Source organism: Medicago truncatula, chromosome 4 (assembly GCF_003473485.1).
Source record: "Medicago truncatula cultivar Jemalong A17 chromosome 4, MtrunA17r5.0-ANR, whole genome shotgun sequence".
Taxonomy (NCBI): domain Eukaryota; kingdom Viridiplantae; phylum Streptophyta; class Magnoliopsida; order Fabales; family Fabaceae; genus Medicago; species Medicago truncatula.
This window is the reverse complement of record NC_053045.1, coordinates 34,481,006-34,497,878: the sequence shown is the minus strand read 5'-3', so window position 1 is coordinate 34,497,878 and position 16,873 is coordinate 34,481,006. Positions and strand designations below refer to the sequence as shown.

At 34.9% G+C, this 16,873-nt stretch overlaps 3 protein-coding genes across 5 annotated transcripts; 2 read left to right on the top strand and 1 right to left on the bottom strand.

Annotated features, from left to right (window-relative positions):
- Window positions 1–1,477: 1,477 nt before the first annotated feature.
- Window positions 1,478–8,819, bottom strand: LOC11417135 (phenylalanine--tRNA ligase alpha subunit, cytoplasmic). The gene is made up of 18 exons (XM_003606858.4): window positions 8,526–8,819; window positions 8,301–8,423; window positions 7,402–7,494; window positions 7,139–7,195; window positions 6,118–6,173; window positions 5,911–6,003; window positions 5,727–5,817; window positions 4,996–5,033; window positions 4,855–4,893; window positions 3,840–3,916; window positions 3,678–3,762; window positions 3,465–3,561; window positions 2,885–2,981; window positions 2,570–2,641; window positions 2,364–2,430; window positions 2,146–2,271; window positions 1,908–1,962; window positions 1,478–1,771 (listed from the first exon to the last, which is right to left on the bottom strand). Exons 1-18 carry the CDS (start codon window positions 8,670–8,672, stop codon window positions 1,718–1,720), a joined length of 1,467 nt encoding a protein of 488 aa, XP_003606906.2. The 5' UTR covers window positions 8,673–8,819; the 3' UTR covers window positions 1,478–1,717.
- A 623-nt stretch (window positions 8,820–9,442) lies between these two features.
- LOC11417479 (protein NONRESPONDING TO OXYLIPINS 2, mitochondrial) lies at window positions 9,443–12,169 on the top strand. 2 transcript variants are annotated; one of them, XM_013600954.3, is made up of 3 exons: window positions 9,443–9,618; window positions 9,698–9,816; window positions 11,954–12,169. In XM_013600954.3, exons 1-3 carry the CDS (start codon window positions 9,491–9,493, stop codon window positions 11,971–11,973), a joined length of 267 nt encoding a protein of 88 aa, XP_013456408.1. In that variant the 5' UTR covers window positions 9,443–9,490; the 3' UTR covers window positions 11,974–12,169. The 2 variants fall into 2 exon arrangements, with proteins under 2 accessions (XP_013456408.1, XP_003606905.1); XM_003606857.4 differs by lacking the exon at window positions 11,954–12,169 and adding an exon at window positions 11,515–11,856 and having other exon boundaries at window positions 9,444–9,618.
- Window positions 12,170–13,097: 928 nt separating this feature from the next.
- On the top strand, window positions 13,098–16,711 carry LOC11410253 (uncharacterized protein At1g01500). 2 transcript variants are annotated; one of them, XM_024782019.2, is made up of 3 exons: window positions 13,098–13,509; window positions 14,230–15,016; window positions 16,182–16,711. In XM_024782019.2, the coding sequence occupies exons 2-3, from the start codon at window positions 14,309–14,311 to the stop codon at window positions 16,407–16,409; spliced, it is 936 nt and encodes a 311-aa protein (XP_024637787.1). In that variant the 5' UTR covers window positions 13,098–13,509; window positions 14,230–14,308; the 3' UTR covers window positions 16,410–16,711. The 2 variants fall into 2 exon arrangements, with proteins under 2 accessions (XP_024637787.1, XP_003606904.1); XM_003606856.4 differs by lacking the exon at window positions 13,098–13,509 and adding an exon at window positions 13,586–13,830.
- Window positions 16,712–16,873: the final 162 nt, after the last annotated feature.

Here is a 16,873-nt window from a genome sequence, read left to right as displayed (position 1 = left end):
TTATTATGTTGTGAACTCGGTCAATTCCAAACTTTACATCAATGAAATTTAGATTCGTGGAGCAAGTATCAATGACAATCAACAATAAAAAATGTTAACTACAAGCAACAACAACAATATATAGACCTAGTCTATAATTAAGTGTATAGCAAAACCACAATCCAAGCAAGGAATAAACAAGATAAAGAGAGTAAAGAAAAGATAACAACACCAAGAAATTGTTGACCCAGTTCAGTCAAACTTGACCTAATCTGGGGGAGAGATTGATCTCTCCAATCCACTATTAATGAGTTCTTACAAAGAGATACAAATGAGTTACAAGAAATTAGCTTCAACAAGTTCACAAAGAACAACCCTAATTTCTACCCATTTTCCCAATCTCACCAATGAACAAGACACTAATTGTTTCCCAACTCTAAAATCTAACCACCAAAAGAGAACCAACCCTTAGCATTTGATTTCACTAAGGATCTTCTCTTTTGGTTTCACAAGACTCACCCAAGTTGCTCACAAATGACTCTCCACTCATGTGTTTCCCAACCCCATGAATCTTCTCCAAAAGGCCCCAACCCTTTTCACAAGAGCCCCCTCTTTTGGTTCTCCAAGATTCACATCTTGAAGCTTTGAACCTCACCCAAAGGCCCTCAACCTTTAGTATCTAAAACCCTAAAAGTTCCCTCCCTTGGTTTCCATGAGATTCACCAAGCTTACCCAACAAATGGGTCATGGAGTGCTTACATAGTGTTCAGATCCGGACAAAATCGTGTCACGATTTCCCAAATTGTGACACGTTTGGTGCGTACGACCCAAGGTATGACCAACCTTATCCTGAAAACTTGCTCAGCAAGCCGAAAATCGTGTCACGTTTTCCCAAAATCGTGTCACGATTGGACACCCTAAAAACAATGTTCACTGCCTAAAAAATCGTGACATGGTTGCCAAATCGTGTCACGATTCTTCACTTTCTCAAAATCCATTTTTTAGTCACATCTCAACATGTTGAATTTGAACGGTTTGGACGGTGATAACAGGTGCAATGATGGGTCATATTGGAACCTTCTTTTTGGCACAATGTTCGATAAATTATGGTTTGCCCGAAATCCTTTTATTAACTCTCAACAGGAAATCAAATAACACTATTTTGGCAAAAGCGGCTAGCATAGTTCATATATTAGAGTTGACAAATGGGGACTCAAGTAGCGGGAAACAAACTAAATCATCCACAATAGGTTGGAGAAAGTTGCAGCCTGGTTTTGTTGCCATGAGCTGCGACAGAAAACTTCTTATATCAATCAGCGTATAGAAAATAGAAGATGCACGTTTGTTTCATACAAAAAGATGATATATTCTCGTTATGTGGATCGTGTTAGGCTTGTCTACTTATTTTATGGGAATAGATAACGACTATGGAACCAAGTCCAAGCACCAGTTCGTGGAGAAAAAATTCTATCACCACTGTTATAAAGGGATTGTTCAATAGGTAAAAGGTTAAAACACAGCTGATAATGTGTTACTTTTCACTATCATAATTTGTTCAAACCAACAGAAATTGCAAAGGGGAAACTTTCCCATGTCAATATTTCCCTACCAAATGAAAAATGCTATTACCACAATCAAAATTTATCGAACAGAAATCGAACTAATCCGCATGTATTGCTTGATATTAGAGACAAATAAGTATGAACGACAACAAATATATCAGACATAATGGACCACTTCATTCAATTCCAAGTCGACATATTGAATTTTTCTTGATAAGTCCAAGATCCACCTGCAAAAAAACATGGAAAATACATGGTTTAGGATACTATATTACTATGAGAATCCATCAATCAATTTTACACCCTTAAAAAGACAAAAAAACAAATAAACAGTGATCTATTCAGCTAAAAATCCCATAGCAATACCTTGTGGCCGAAGAGATCTCTGATGTTATCTATCCCATACATTATCATTGTTGGCCTGTTTTTAGGAAAAATAACAAGTTAACATAAACTCAGTGACATACATCGACATGTTGTATCGTAGTTCCCCAATACATTCACTAGATTTGTTTAGAAAATTATTTAAGAATTTAAATTTTATAAATTAATTCATTTTACTGTTGGCAATGATTATATGGCGTTCTCGGTGTTTTGCTCTCACCTTTCAAGAGAAAGTCCCCATGCAATAACTTGGACATCTTCAGGAAGTCCCATCGGCCGCAACATTTCAGGTCTGAACATGCCAGAGTTTCCTACTTCTACCCATTTTTTGAAGCCTTCATGATAACTGTTATACGAGCACGTGATTAACATGTAATCTCTTGGGATATCAATTATCAAGATAACGACAAGCCAAATAATCATTACAGGGAGTCTCACCTGAAAATCTCCATGCTAGGTTCTGTGTATGGATTGTAAGCAGGTTTGAATTTCAGCTTGGTCATGCCTGAACTCAATATAGAAATTTTCATCAAAAGATTAGTAACAAAATAAATGTACTACTAAAACTTGTCTTTAATAATCATTTAACCTACATTCAACATTTAACTCATACAAAGTTTTTTGTTGCAAGAGAGCATCATTACCTAAGCGTGAGAAGAAATCATGTAGAACTCCTATTAAGTCACAGAGAGTGAGTCCTCGATCACATACAAGGCCTGAATTGAAATGGAAAATCACGGGCATCAAAAAAATTAGTTATAAGATTAATCCCCCAGTACATCGAACCAAAAAAGTGACGCGGCAAAAATATATTTGAGTAATCCCCCACCTCCTCTATAATATGACGTGGAAAAAAAAAATCATAACTGGACCATCAAAGGTGGATTGTTTTCGTTTGTAAAAAGATGAACGATTTAAGAAATAAAACACTGAGCCCAGTAACTTAATAGCTCACGTACCTTCTATCTGATGGAACTCAGCAAGATGTGTACGGTCCACTGCTTCATTTCGGAATACACGATCTATAGAGAAATATTTTTTTGGAGAAAATGGTTTCTGCAAAATTATAATGGCACACAGAAAAAATGATGCAAGCATTAATGAGGAGCAATAACTAAGAAAGTATAATCTATTATCCCTGTGGATGCAGGGAAAAGGCAAAGCCAGAATACAGAAGTACTTTGTAAAATAGCTATGATCTACCTTTAAAATTAGAGGAATGCTAGCAACACTCACTTTTCAACACTCTAACACTCTTTTATTGGATGAAGTCAATGTATGACCCACCATTTTGTGTGGGTTCAATATTCAAAGTGTAGACCCATAATGATTTAAACCAATAAGTGAGTGAGTATTAGAGAGGGTGTTCAAAAGAGAGTGTTGCTAGCATTACTCTTAAAATTATAAACATATAACTTAAAAATTTCAGTCTAAAATCTGAAAGAAAAATGAAGATAATAGGATGCTCAACGGCCCCAAACACAACACAATCAAACACATTCACAAAAACATGATACAACAAATTCAGAACATACAAACCTGTGCCAGCTGGTAAAGCATCCGGGAAGAAACAGCAGTTGTGTGGGTCCGCAGAAGGTTTTTATTTGCTTCCTCTCTTTTCCAGTCATATGCATATCTACCAAGGAATAAATTGTAAGGTTACTCTCAGAAAGCAATTTGAAACTTATCTGTCTATGAATTATCAATAAATAGCCTCGTTAGAAAATGTATTGAGGGTGCTCAAGCTCATACCCCCTAGACTCATATCCACCAGATTCATGAATTTGCTTCACCCGCTGAACATAATCTTCAGGCAATTTCTTTGTTGTTGAAGGAGCTGCATATGTGTGACATGTACTCAGGATGGGAGCAAAGAGGATTCAAGTAGCATTGAAGAATCAATGATTTACTAACCTTCCAAAAAGAATGTGTCATGTGAATCACGAGCAGGATGTTGTTGGGGCTGGAACAAGGAATCAAAGTTCCAGAAACTGCCATTTAAAACATTAAGATGTAAAGTTTACAATCAGAACAGACATGTGCTGCTACACACTATACCATACTACACACAAAGTATGTAATCTGTTAAATTTCAATATTTTTTAAGATAAAATCCAGCCCCAAATTAACATAAACAAGCAAGAAGCAATGAATCATGGAGATTAACAGTATGATTCATGTAATTCATATAAGAGTTACTATAAAACACGGTGTTCTTCTGATGCATATATAACAGTCACTACTGAAGGAACCTTTCGAAGAACACGGGCGTTCTCAATCAAAAATATAAAAATTGCTTCATTGTCACTTTGCCATCATTCAAATCAAAGATTTTGGAAATTCCATAATTATTCCATAACCTCATCCTATACCCGCTGAAACACAGATTGTAGTATACCAATTCAGTGCACCAAGATTTTGGATTCGGCTTTTATAATTAAGGGCTGCAAGCCTGCAACTACCAAGCCTATCCAAAAGTTTGGGATTTATTTGACTATCAGTTATACTAAGGATATATTAAAGGTCAGGCTGTAATAACTTCCAAACATTTTATTTTTCAACTGCTTGCTTGAAGGCCTCCTTAAAAAGTGCCGAGTTTGATATATTTACCGTGGTCAGGAGGAGGGTTACAAAGTTTTATGTTGGAACTTTGAAAGTCTTTTTTTTCTTCCATTATTATTCTTTACATCTAATACATTATATTAAATTTATTGTTCTTTATACATTTTGTGTGCACATCATAGATTAGGAAAGCCACTAGGATTGGACTAGTGGTGAGGGGTTTGGATGGTTTATATGAAATCAAAGGTTCAAACCTCATTACCACTATAGTAGACCAAAAAAAGAAACACACACACACACACACACACACACTGACACACACACTAACACTAGAAAGGTATAAATACGGAAACAAAACAACCATTACCTGCTTTCAACATAATTATTTGTGGGCATCTCCTCAAACCTGCAGCATTAGATAACCATTACAAAATGTCAATCTCAAAGGTCGAAATAATTGATTACCGCAATAGACATCAGGCTTCCACATGAAAAATATAAGACTCACCCCATACAGTGGAAAATCTGTTTTATTTGAGCCCGTACCTAAAAATGTAAAATGTCCAGATCTATTAAATACACACACAATGATCAAATATGTTCGGGATAAAAGCATAATCTCACTGTCATTTATCACCATAATTTATTAAATATGTTTTATTTGATGTTCACTTTTTTGGTAAGGTCAACTGAATTGATCAAATTACATAATCTCACTGTCAGAACACAAATTTTTGAAACAACACAGTTAAATCATAAGTTCACATCATACAGGTTTGAAAAAGTTTTATGTAGGTTGTTTTGTTCGCGAATGTTGATGTATTTTTTTGGAAACAAAGCATGACATATGTTGATGCATTTTTTTTTTTGGATACAGGCATCACCATAATTAAAATCATAATATATTTATACATATAGCACAGACCACATATAGAAACTACCAAAAAACACATAATTTCCTAAACATATCGAATAGTATACATATAGGATAGACTACATATCGTATAATTTTTATTGATGTAAATCAAAAGTATGATAAATGCATTCCGTATCAAGCTACAAGCTTAAATATGTAAAAACAGACGATGCTTTTGCGTATGTTTTCCAGAATATGAATTTTCCTTTTGTCCATAAAGTTCCTGTAATGTGTGTGTTTGTGTGTGTGTAGTTTTGATATTCCGTTAATCAAAAGGAGATTGGGGAAAGGAGGAAGGATGAACAAGGGAAATATCTTCTTGCCTTTAATAGTGGATGAAGACTGCCACCTTCAAGAGGCTGACCTTTAGCAGTGTAGTTGTACTCTTTGAACTCTATTTCCTTCCACTCCCCACTGCAACAAAGTAATACAGTATAGTCAGAGTTCATAAGATATGATGCAAATCCGCCACCCCAAATCTACATTCAGTTTAAGAAAAAAAATTACCTCTGAAAGTTATCTCGAGTTAAATCAGTGACAACCTTCTTTCTTTTTGGAGCATAGTTAGGACCCTTTTTCACAGAGTAACCCTTCCATGTCCTAGATTATAAGATATTAATTAAGAATTTCAATAATGAAAGAGCAGTCAAGTCACTACAGATATTCATAATATCAACAAAACTCTGAAGAACAATCAAATGAAATGATTATTACTGTGGAACAATAAGCTTTCTAGCTTTGAGTGCTTTGATATCATCTGAACCAATGCCCTGCATTTGCAATATGTGGTAAAATTTCTAATGAGATATGCAGAACTCACAGGAAAAACTGATAAAAAAAATGTGACGATAATCCGTATATAATTAACATAAGGAGGAAACAAAAATGTCAATACGAAAATTTCCCCAAGCAAATAGAGGCAAACATAAATTTGTTTCCATCACCACTCACCCATGAAATAGAGTGCAGTCCAGGCACACCTCATAAGTCATAACTAAAGAGAATGAAAGGTCTCAAATACATCCTTCCAACTTCCTATACTTGTCTCACATATTATTTGTCTCCATTACCACTCACCAATGAAATAGAGTGCAGTCCAGGCACACCTCATAAGTCATAACTAAAGAGAATGAATGGTCTCAAATACATCCTTCTAACTTCCTATACATATTTCACATATTTAGTTGAATCTGATGCTCCGCACAAAACTTGCCACTTTCTCCAACGTATTATAATAAACCAAAGAGTACAGACCTGGCCTATATGCTTATCTCTAAAACATGGATTTCAAAGAAGGTTGATAATTTGATAAAAAAAAACGAGACTGCACTGCCGTCAGCCACAATCAACAAGTACATGTTACCAAACGGGTGTGTGTATCAAACAATTATGAAGTATAAGAATGGAAGTGACCTAGCAATTTCCTACTGTATATAGGGATGAAATGACAGATTAATATCAGATTCCAAACAAGCACGAATAGAAACCATCAAGCCTCCTCTTCAAATACATAATATTTCACATTGCCACTATCTATTATTATCTGATTTAGAAATTGACAAAGTTGACTATATCTCAGCATGTAACCCCCTCAATTTTAATAGAACATTAGCATTGACAACCCCCTTCCCAAGGAAAGAAAAAAGAACTTCCAGCTCTTTCTCCCGTTACCCTCTCAAGTTTCAACACAATTATGAAATTCACTAACAAAAGTATTCAAGCTAGCAGTACAAACCTGCCCCTGTTGTATTTGAAGAAGCAGATTTTTGACTCTATCTTCCACATCTTGGACCTGCAACCAGAAATTGGTTTACGACAAGTATCTCATAACCATGAAGTAATTCTCATCTCAAAGAACAAACTAAACTGAACATCAAGACACAACTTTAATTTTTATTTTGACAATACAAAGATACAGGACAATTATATTGTTGCATTACATGCAAATGTGCATCAAATAAAATCCCAAAAGCAGTCGATTTAGAATCATTAACATACCTTCCTAGATATGAGTTGTTTTCCCATCTCCACCCATTTATTCTTAGCAGCCTGTGCACAAGCTATCTTGAAGACTGAAGGACCCAGCTTTTTCTGCAACAATAAAAAACAATTAGATTCAATTTCACCTATGAAGCACACAAGCACGTACACCAGATACAATACTAACTCTAACACAACACAACAACAACCAAGCCTTATCCCACTAAGTGGGGCTGATTACATGAATCAAACGACAACATAGTGTTCTTTCAAAAACCATGTCTTTCACCAATTTTTGTTTTGTTTTGAAGAAGCTAAACTAGCCCACCTAAATTGGCACTGGGGAGAATCGAACATGAGATCTTGTGGTGTGGAGGAGCTCCAAGGTCCCCAAGACAATGCCACCAGGCAAACCCAAGTGGGTTCCACCAACTCATTAATCTCTAGATCCTTCATAACAGTTTCTCTTATAGTTTTTCTAGGTCTTCCCCTACCTCTAGTGATTTGACTCCCCTCCATCCGATCTACTCTCCTTACTACAATACCCACATGTCTTCTCTCTAAGTGCCCAAACCACCTAAGTCTATTTTCTACCATCTTTTCTACTATAGGTGTACTGACTCTAACACATATACACCATTATTAACTTGGAGAAAATTAAAGTGACTAATTGTAAGTGCTGTCAATTGCGAATCACAAAAGATATTCGTTTCTTTCCACTATCACCGCTAGTTCACAATATTTTGTACTACTAAATAGAGTATTGCTAATAGCATTTTGTTCAATTTATGTTATGCAATAGAGTTATAGTGCCGCTTTAGCCGCTATTCATCCAAACACATACATTTAATCTGAAGCTTCAGTTGCAGAAAAGGGGCGTAAATTAGAAAATGATATAAAAAAAACAGAAAAGCTACCTGAAGTTCATCTCTGGAGATACCTTCGGGCGGAATAGCCAAAATTAGTTGAAATTCGGGGGATCCCAAAGTAGCATAAGTGTTTCCTTCATCAGTTAACACCCATGTCTCCCTCTTAATATCCTATATCCACATCATAACAAACCAAATTTGTCACAAACGATTTACATTTTATTACATGCATATAACCAATTTAATTTTGGATATATGAAAAAAGTTACTTACCACAGCATCGACGTATCTGAAACCGTGAAGACTCTTGACGACATTGACGATTTCGTTGTGGTCAATGCCACGTTCAGCTGCAAATTCACCTGAATCATTAATCTCATCGTTGTTTTGCAGGTAACCAAGAACTGCTTCTTCTGCCATTCTCAAACCTAAGAACCGCCGCACAATAGAACGGCGACGGCGAACTGAAAGGTGAAGATAAGTGGAAAGTACTGCGTCTGAACGTTTTTCTTCGCAACCGGATACTCTAACTAAAACCACAATACCCACAACAAACAGTGACACGGTGGTGAATAAAATGCTTATATTTGGTTTTGGCCAGCCCATAGTATTGTGATTGCTTTTTACATACCCCATAGTTGGTCACGTACCTCGCAATTTAATTCTAGAGTTAAATAGTAGAGTAATAATTTAACTATGGTTATAACTTTGAAAAATAATGGGGAATATTAATATGTGATAAAAAGACACTTCAGCTATCTAGTAGTATTTGATAGCTACGAATACATATAAAAAAGTATTTGTACTCAATAATACCCATATTTCTTTTTTGATAGTTATTCTGGAGAACTTTGAGTTGGAATGCTGATAGATAGAACGATTGTTGGTGATGATACTTTACTAACACAATTATGTAGTAATCTAGCAATGTCAGCAAAAAAAAAAAAACAAGTATGTAATAATGTTAAAAAAGAAAATGTGAAATGTGCATCCGGACTCTAACTACCGTACGTGTTAAAAGTGCAAATTCGAAATTGTGCATCCGGTAGATACATTTCCGGAGCTGTAAAATGTGGAAAGTATAAAAGTTAATTTTGTATTATTAGGGGGCCTAAACAGATATTGGGAGGCCTAAAAAGCAATCTTAAAAAAAGTGTGTGATAAATTGAGCAAGCCCAATAACAGTTGAGTTTAGGGTTCAAGCCAGGCACTAGCGGAATCAGTAACCTTCTTCAGCAATGGCTTCTTCGTTCTGTAAATCAGCGGCGAGAGTGGCTTCCACTTCCTTCGCGAATCGTTCTAGAACCTTCGCTCAAAAACCTTCCATTCCGCTTCTGTTTTCTTCTCAAGCTCCTCGTGTTTCAAGGTAGGTAGAACAACGCATTTTTCAGCTGTGATTTTGGAAATGAATTTTTGTAGTGTTAACAACGTGTTAGTTTTTAAAGGATTTTATCGGTTGTTGGAAGTGTTGAATCATTGATGCCTCTTCATACCGCCATTGCTGATGCTAGACTCACTTCTAATATTGCTTCCAATTCAACTTGCTGGAGCATGCTTTCACAAGGTACTGATTCTTATTAGGTTCTTTTTTATTCATTGTTAATTTTTCTTGCATTTACGTGATGATTATAGTTATTATTCTGTTTGATTATTAAAAGTAAACATGTGTATTATGCATGAGGTTTATGGGCTTGAATTATTAGTTTACATAATTTAAAGATTATGTATTGTCATGTCTGTTTCAGTAATTGGTTGTCTAGGTTTTACAATTATTATTGACGATGATTAAGTCGAAGTCCCTTGAAAACTTTTTCTATATGGTGCACTTTATTTTGTGATTGATCGGTCATAACTTCATAAGCTGTTTTAGATGTTATTGATTACATATTAGAGATGAGAGGGGTAGTCTTTTGATTCGGGGAAATATGCATCAGACGAGTATGAGCTTCATTAGATAGATATGATGAGTTAAGGGATGGTGTAGAATTAAGATAGCGAGGTGAAACTTTAGCATTTGGTGAAACACTCTGTTTGTCCATTTTTCCGTCTCCACTTTTATGTGTATGTTTTAATTTTTTTATGTATATCTAGGTGGGTTCTAGGGTGAGGGTTCAATTAAGTCCCTCACAGGTGGACCACCATGAACAATTATTAAGAGTCATTAAATTAATCAAGAGCACACACCTTATTTCTTTAGAATTAAGATAACTCACCTCAGTTGGTGAAACGCTCTCTTCTTTAGCATATGTGAACATTGTCTGTTCCATTTTTTCTTGAATTTTCAAAATCCATTATTTAGGTTAGTGCTGATAATTTAGGTTAGTCTTTCTACCACAAAATTTATTCCATCTAGGAACTAATTTCTGGTCGCGGGGAATGTTGCTTCATTGGCATTCTTACAGGGTGTTTAGTTCCTATAAAACTTTGAGATTGCCATATTTGTTATGAAAATTTTAGTAATTCAAATTTGATTCTTGAACGTGATAGTTTCTATTGCTTTGGTGCTTCAAAGTGTGCGTCTGTACTAATTGGTGTCCAAAAGTGACAACTCAATAAAAATGGATGTGGATTGCTATGTACCCAGAGCCAACTAGATTGCCTTCATGAATCCCTCAATGGTATTATCCTTTGTTTGGAGAGATTTGGGAGTTTACCCAAATCCTAGAAGTTTATATGGGAGACAAAATGAGAAAATTTCAATCTTTTTCAGCAATGTTGTTTTGGGATTGGATGTAAGCAATCTAGTAGACAAATAGTGTTACACGTGTAGTTAATATTCCACATTAGCATTTTGGTTATCTTGCACTAAGAACAGCTTGATGAATGGAGATTATTCGTCACTTTAACAATATCATTTCGGTTATCTTGCACTAAGAACAACTTGATGAATGCATTATTTGTCACCTTAAGGACCAACATGTATAAACGCACTTTTTCAAACACCAAATGCAACAGAAGTTGTCACTCAGAGAATCAAATTGTATATCAACCTTAACTCATAATATGGTACACACTGGAATACGGAGTCTTGTCGTTCTGAATATTCTACATTCCAATTATTTGTCGGCGTTAATCATTATAATTGTAGGGATTCAATAGTCTAGGTTATTTTATTTACTGGTGTCAAGACTAAAAATACTAAGGTACCGAATTTCTCTATTGTAGTAATATCACTTTCAGGTGGGCAACTGATATGGTAATTAGTAATTACCTTTTTCTTCTTTATGCTCATCCTGATATCTTCTTTTACTTTGTTGTATAGGACTTGAAAAAACATTGTGACAGGCTTGCTGGATCCATTCAAGATGAATGAGGAATGAAAAAGAGAAAAAAAAAAATGAAAAAACTGTTTTTTTTTTTTTTTTTCTGTCTCACCTTAGGAGGAAAAATAACTTCACAGTTGAAATTTTGGTCACTGTATTGTGCGCCAACTGTAAACTTGTATGATTCATTTCCTTATTTTCTTGAAAGTATATGACCAACTTGCTTGATAATCACCCTCAAATTTTCAGTGCTGAAGTCTAAGTTCTAACAAGTCAATTCTGTTGTCATATAGATTTACTTAAGTTCTAATAAATCTTAAGTTCCTTTTTGGTGTTTATAATTGATGGAAAGATTAATTTGAGTTCTTATACTTAATTCCTCCCGATTTTACTTCCTCTTGCTGATTGTAATCCATATTTTTCGTTGGTGTGTACTAGACTTTGCAGTTCCCCGGTGACAAAGACTAAAGAATTCAATAATTTCAATCCTTGCTGGGTTGCATTAGAGTTAATGTTGGTTAACATGTTTAAATTGGCCTATTTCCGTTATGGCTGCCACATTACATTATTTGGATTGCTATCATTCGGTATCACAAACTCGTCTAAAAACTATTGTTGCTCTTAGTAATGTAAACCTCCCATCAATTTTCTCAACATTGTGAAATAAGAAAAATCATTATTCTCAAATTTATGATTCACTTTTCATCTTAGTCTTATGAATTCTAGATATTTATATGCTTGAAAACAATGCCTAACCTTGTTTAACCCCGGATGTCATAAGTTACTACGAGGAACCTTTGGGAAAAATAAAGATATCTATTTGGCATATTTGGTTATGAGCTGTGCTAGAATTATCTTTTTGATTGAAATGGAAATGATCCACACTAATTCACTCGCGTCTCTCTTTATAAAATTAACCCTCCAGCTGGGTTTTACATTAATATAGTCTCTACATTTTAAAATCATGGATTCAAACTCCAGTCCCATATTGTCCTCTAAGTATTACTCTAGCTTCCTTTGCTAAAGGAATACCTGCTGCACAACAAGTCTTTGCAGCCAATGACCCTTCTTCTTCAACTCTAATGCATAAGCTTGCTCCATATTTTCCTTGAGGTCCATAGATAGCTGCATCAATTGTACTACATGACAAGTACCCTTGTGTTGGTTTTTTCATCTGCTATGCCTGGTGTTAGTCTCCAAATTCTCATATTTTATTATGATTAAAATTGTAAGTAACATAAACGAGACACTAAATGCGAAATTTATATATAACCTACTAAATGTGAAATTTTGGACATATGATATGATGTTTTTACCAAGTTAGTTATGCTCATGAGAAACTAAATCTATCTATATTTTGACTTTGACAAATATATTTAAACATCTTTTAAAAATATTTTAATGTTTTTAGAGATTTAAGATATTTTGATTAAAACTATTATAAATTAGAAACTTACGACATTCGTACAATTTTATTTCATGGAACAGATAGGACAGAGTGTGTCATCATTAATAATCAATTAGTTACTTAATAAAATAAAATTTTAAAAAAAGTCACACATATATGATGCACATCTTTTGGGGCTTATGAATTCCATCCTTGCAAGTAATCGATCCCCTTATACAGCAAACAGAAAACATTTCAGTTTTCAATTCAACCAACAATTTCACACTCTCCTCCTTTTCTTCCTGTAATTAATTCACACACAAAACTTTCCTCTCTTTTTCTTTCTCGTGGATAAGATCTTAAGAATAATATCAGATTCAAAGGGACCCACATCTTCCATTAAAATTAAACAATATCCACATCTTCTCTTACCACCTCAACATAACCGATAACAACCTTTGTTTTGATTCATCCCAAGATTTCAAGATTTGTTCTCTAAGCTTTAATAGATTCTGGTTCTGACTCAAAAAGCTTTATTTTGTTTACTTTCATTGTTATTTCCACATAACAATTAACAAAATTCAATTTTGGCACAAGATATTTTGTGGTGAGTGCTTATAAATAATGTATTTTCATTTCATGTTGTTGAGTTGAATTTTGCATTTGTTAATGTTAGTGACGGTTTTTGTCGTGTTGTTAATCACGTTGTTTGCATGTGTCGCGTTTCGCCGGCTAGTTTTTTTGTCTAAATCTATAGATTAGAAAGCAGATTCATTTTCTTTGTGAATTTCAATTTTTTTCTTTGATGTGAATTTCTCTTCAATGAAAATTAATTGTATTTATCAGATTTAGCCACCGAATAGTTGATGTTATGTTGGAAGAGTTTCTAGATTCATCTTATCCTCTTTTTGTCTCTTTTTCAGCTCTGGTAATTGTTTCATTTTCTACTCATAACTTTATTATCCATTTTTTTTCTTTAATTCTTACATTTGCAAATTCATCTTGAATTTCATTTTGGATTATTGAAGATTCAATCCTATTTCTTGTTTGTATTTTTTTTTTTTTTTTTTAATTTGATTGAGTAAGGTTAGTTTCTTTCTCCTCAGAAAGTAGAACTTATCTTGTTTTATTGTATCTGTGAGCTTTACTTAGTTTCTTAATTTTTACTTATTTATCTGTTATTCTTTTACTTTTTTTCATTCATAGATCTATTTGTGCTCTTATGTTGGTGAAATTATTTTCTTTTGTTAGATTTAATTTAATCTCCTTCAACCTTTTTGATTTTCTTCTGTAAATTGAGCTGAATTAGTTAACTTTGTTGTTGCAGTGGATTAGTGTTGGTACAAGTCAATGGTACAATTGAAATGAATGAATTTGAATGAGAAAGAAAGTAGAACTGTCTCGCGATGGAGAATTCGTATAAGGTTAATGGAAATGGACCAAGTGAAAATGGATACTCTATTGCTAAGCACACACACTCTTATCAACCCTCGATAAAGGGTTCGTTACCGTGGTTAGACATAAGGGTGTTTTATGTAAGGGTTTGCAAGTGTGAGCTTGATAATTCCACTCCTGAGATTCTCACACTTAACCATGTTCCTTTAAATCCCGATACCCTTCTTGAAGTTAACGGCGTTCGTAGTGGTTTATACTCTGATGGGATTTCAACCCTTCTCAAAAGGGATAGGGTGGATAGAAAATCGGAAGAAGTTACATTTGTAAGCACCGATAGTATAAGGATGAGTGGTAGTGTGAAGTTTGAGGTGTTTGATAAAGACAAGCTTCTTCTTTTTGGTACTTTAGAATTATGTAACAGCAATGGTGTTGTTAGAGAATCAAATTCTAATGGACAAAGTTGGAGCATGAAGTGTGAGTCGAATATAATTCCAGGCACAAAGTTCTTTAAGGAGAAGCAATTGTTGTTGCCGGACTCTACTCTTCCAACAATTGAGGTCTACATTGCCGGGTCGTTCTCTGGTACTCCGATTATCTTAACAAAGACTTTGCATCTTAGTTCTCAAAAAAGACATACAAGGAAGCCGGCATTGAATGCAATTCCAGAGAATGATGCAAATGAAAATGGGAAAGGTCCTTCTTCTGTGCTTGCTTTGCAGGTAATTTGTGTTCGTCGAATAATGTTTTTTCATGTGCTTATTTAAATTATCCTCTTTAACTATGGCAGTGTACCATCCTAGTTAACTTTATGCTTGAATTTCCATGTCTGACTCGGTGCTGTCAAATTGAGGCACTATAGCACTATGCCGTTGGGGGATTTGAACACTATTCAATACAAAGTGTTCTTAAACAGTGACGCTGCGGCATTGTAGTTTAGTGGAATTTGATCAAACTATTATTTTCTGCGATGTGCGATTGACAACACAGGTCTAGCTTTGTTTTAATTGGCTCTGCAATTTTATTGAGTCATTTGAAACATGAGATGGTTTAACAAATATAAGCATTGGTATCTAACCGATGTCACAACCTAGTAGGAGATGGAACGTAATAAAACTATAATATAACTGCAAACTACCTTTGCTCTTTTTCTGCAAACTAGAATTTTTTTGCTCAATTCTGTATTGTGTTTGAGAAATAGCTGCCCCCCTCTCAAGCACACACATGCTGCAAATTTAACGTCACACTCCCCCAATGAGTGATGAAATTAGTTTCCTTGACAATATTTGAAAAAATTATATTTTTAACCAAACCAGTTGGAATTTTTAAGAAGAATCCCTTTTCGCAACAAATTATAGATAACAGAAATGACAAGTAGACACACAATTTTAGACACAAATACAACACCATGGGTAAAACAGTAATTTTGGTGTGAACTAGAAGGGTAATTTGATAATTCTACCCCCTTCTTTCCCTTTTCTCTGCCTTTCTCCTTCTCTTCCTCGACAACCTCTCCTTCTGTCCCTGCAAGTGCTGTCGCCGTGTATTTTCACCACCACACCCTTCGTTCTAACCGCCACCGCCGCCGTCCTTGTCAGTCACAACCACCGTCGTCCTCACCGCACCCTCCATCATAACCACCATCCTCCTCATCTTCTCTAACACGAAAGAAAGAAAGACAAAAAAAACAGGGTTCTGTATTTGTAGTTGATGGAGATGGGGGTTACAGGCAAGGGAGAGAGAAGGAAAAAAAAATAAAAAAAGAAAGAAAGTATTAAGCAACCGTATAATGCATGTATGGTGTCGTATTGTGTCACATATTTTGTGTCACGTTATCATTTCTGTTAAAGATAATCCCTTCTTAATATTTATATGCAAATTCTGCAGGCTCCAGATTACATGTATGACAAACATGATGATGAGGATTATCACGGCCTATACACAAGAACAGCATACGCTGACGGCGAAGATGGAGAACTTTCATGGTTTAATGCCGGTGTTAGGGTTGGTGTTGGTATTGGACTTAGCGTTTGTCTTGGAATCGGCATTGGAGTCGGCATACTCGTTAAATCATACCAAGGTGCCACCGGCCAATTCAGAAGACGGCTATTCTAAGTTACTCAAGCTCTCTTCTTTTGTCTATTATCTCCCTCTTGATCCAAAAACAGCTAACCTTAGTTTGGCCATCTTTATCTTGGCCTAAAGACAACATGTTAATGTCTTGTTCATCGAGTGCAAAGGATATATATTATATAGTTTTGGCTTGTTTACTGTATGTAATATAGTTTATTTTTTGTGACACTATCTACTAGTTATGATGTTGAGTGAAGCATGAAGAAGTTTTTGATTATATTCCCCTACTTATTGAGGTGGTAATAACATGATTCAATGTGGTTTAGTCTTGATTTTTGCAGTAATCGGAAGTTACCATTAGTCTCCATGATTTTCTCAGTTTCTTTGGCTTTTCTCAAACAAAAAGATGTTTCATTTACATCATATTTTTACTTTAGTACCTACACACACACACACACACACACACACACATCCCTTGTATGGTAGAAACTAGAAAATTTGTTTAA

What these genes read in the sequence shown, in the direction of transcription:
- LOC11417479 (XM_013600954.3), top strand. Translation starts at nt 9,491, where the DNA reads ATGGCTTCTTCGTTCTGTAAATCAGCGGCGAGAGTGGCTTCCACTTCC. An exon ending in CAAGCTCCTCGTGTTTCAAG is followed by an intron (nt 9,619 to 9,697) that starts GTAGGTAGAACA and finishes TAGTTTTTAAAG; the next exon opens with GATTTTATCGGTTGTTGGAA. An exon ending in CTGGAGCATGCTTTCACAAG is followed by an intron (nt 9,817 to 11,953) that starts GTACTGATTCTT and finishes GGTGTGTACTAG; the next exon opens with ACTTTGCAGTTCCCCGGTGA.
- LOC11417135 (XM_003606858.4), bottom strand. Translation starts at nt 8,672, where the DNA reads ATGGCAGAAGAAGCAGTTCTTGGTTACCTGCAAAACAACGATGAGATT. An exon ending in AGAAAGCTTATTGTTCCACA is followed by an intron (nt 6,004 to 6,117) that starts GTAATAATCATT and finishes CTTATAATCTAG; the next exon opens with GACATGGAAGGGTTACTCTG. An exon ending in CCTAGCATGGAGATTTTCAG is followed by an intron (nt 2,272 to 2,363) that starts GTGAGACTCCCT and finishes CTCGTATAACAG; the next exon opens with TTATCATGAAGGCTTCAAAA.
- LOC11410253 (XM_024782019.2), top strand. Translation starts at nt 14,309, where the DNA reads ATGGAGAATTCGTATAAGGTTAATGGAAATGGACCAAGTGAAAATGGA. An exon ending in CTTCTGTGCTTGCTTTGCAG is followed by an intron (nt 15,017 to 16,181) that starts GTAATTTGTGTT and finishes CAAATTCTGCAG; the next exon opens with GCTCCAGATTACATGTATGA.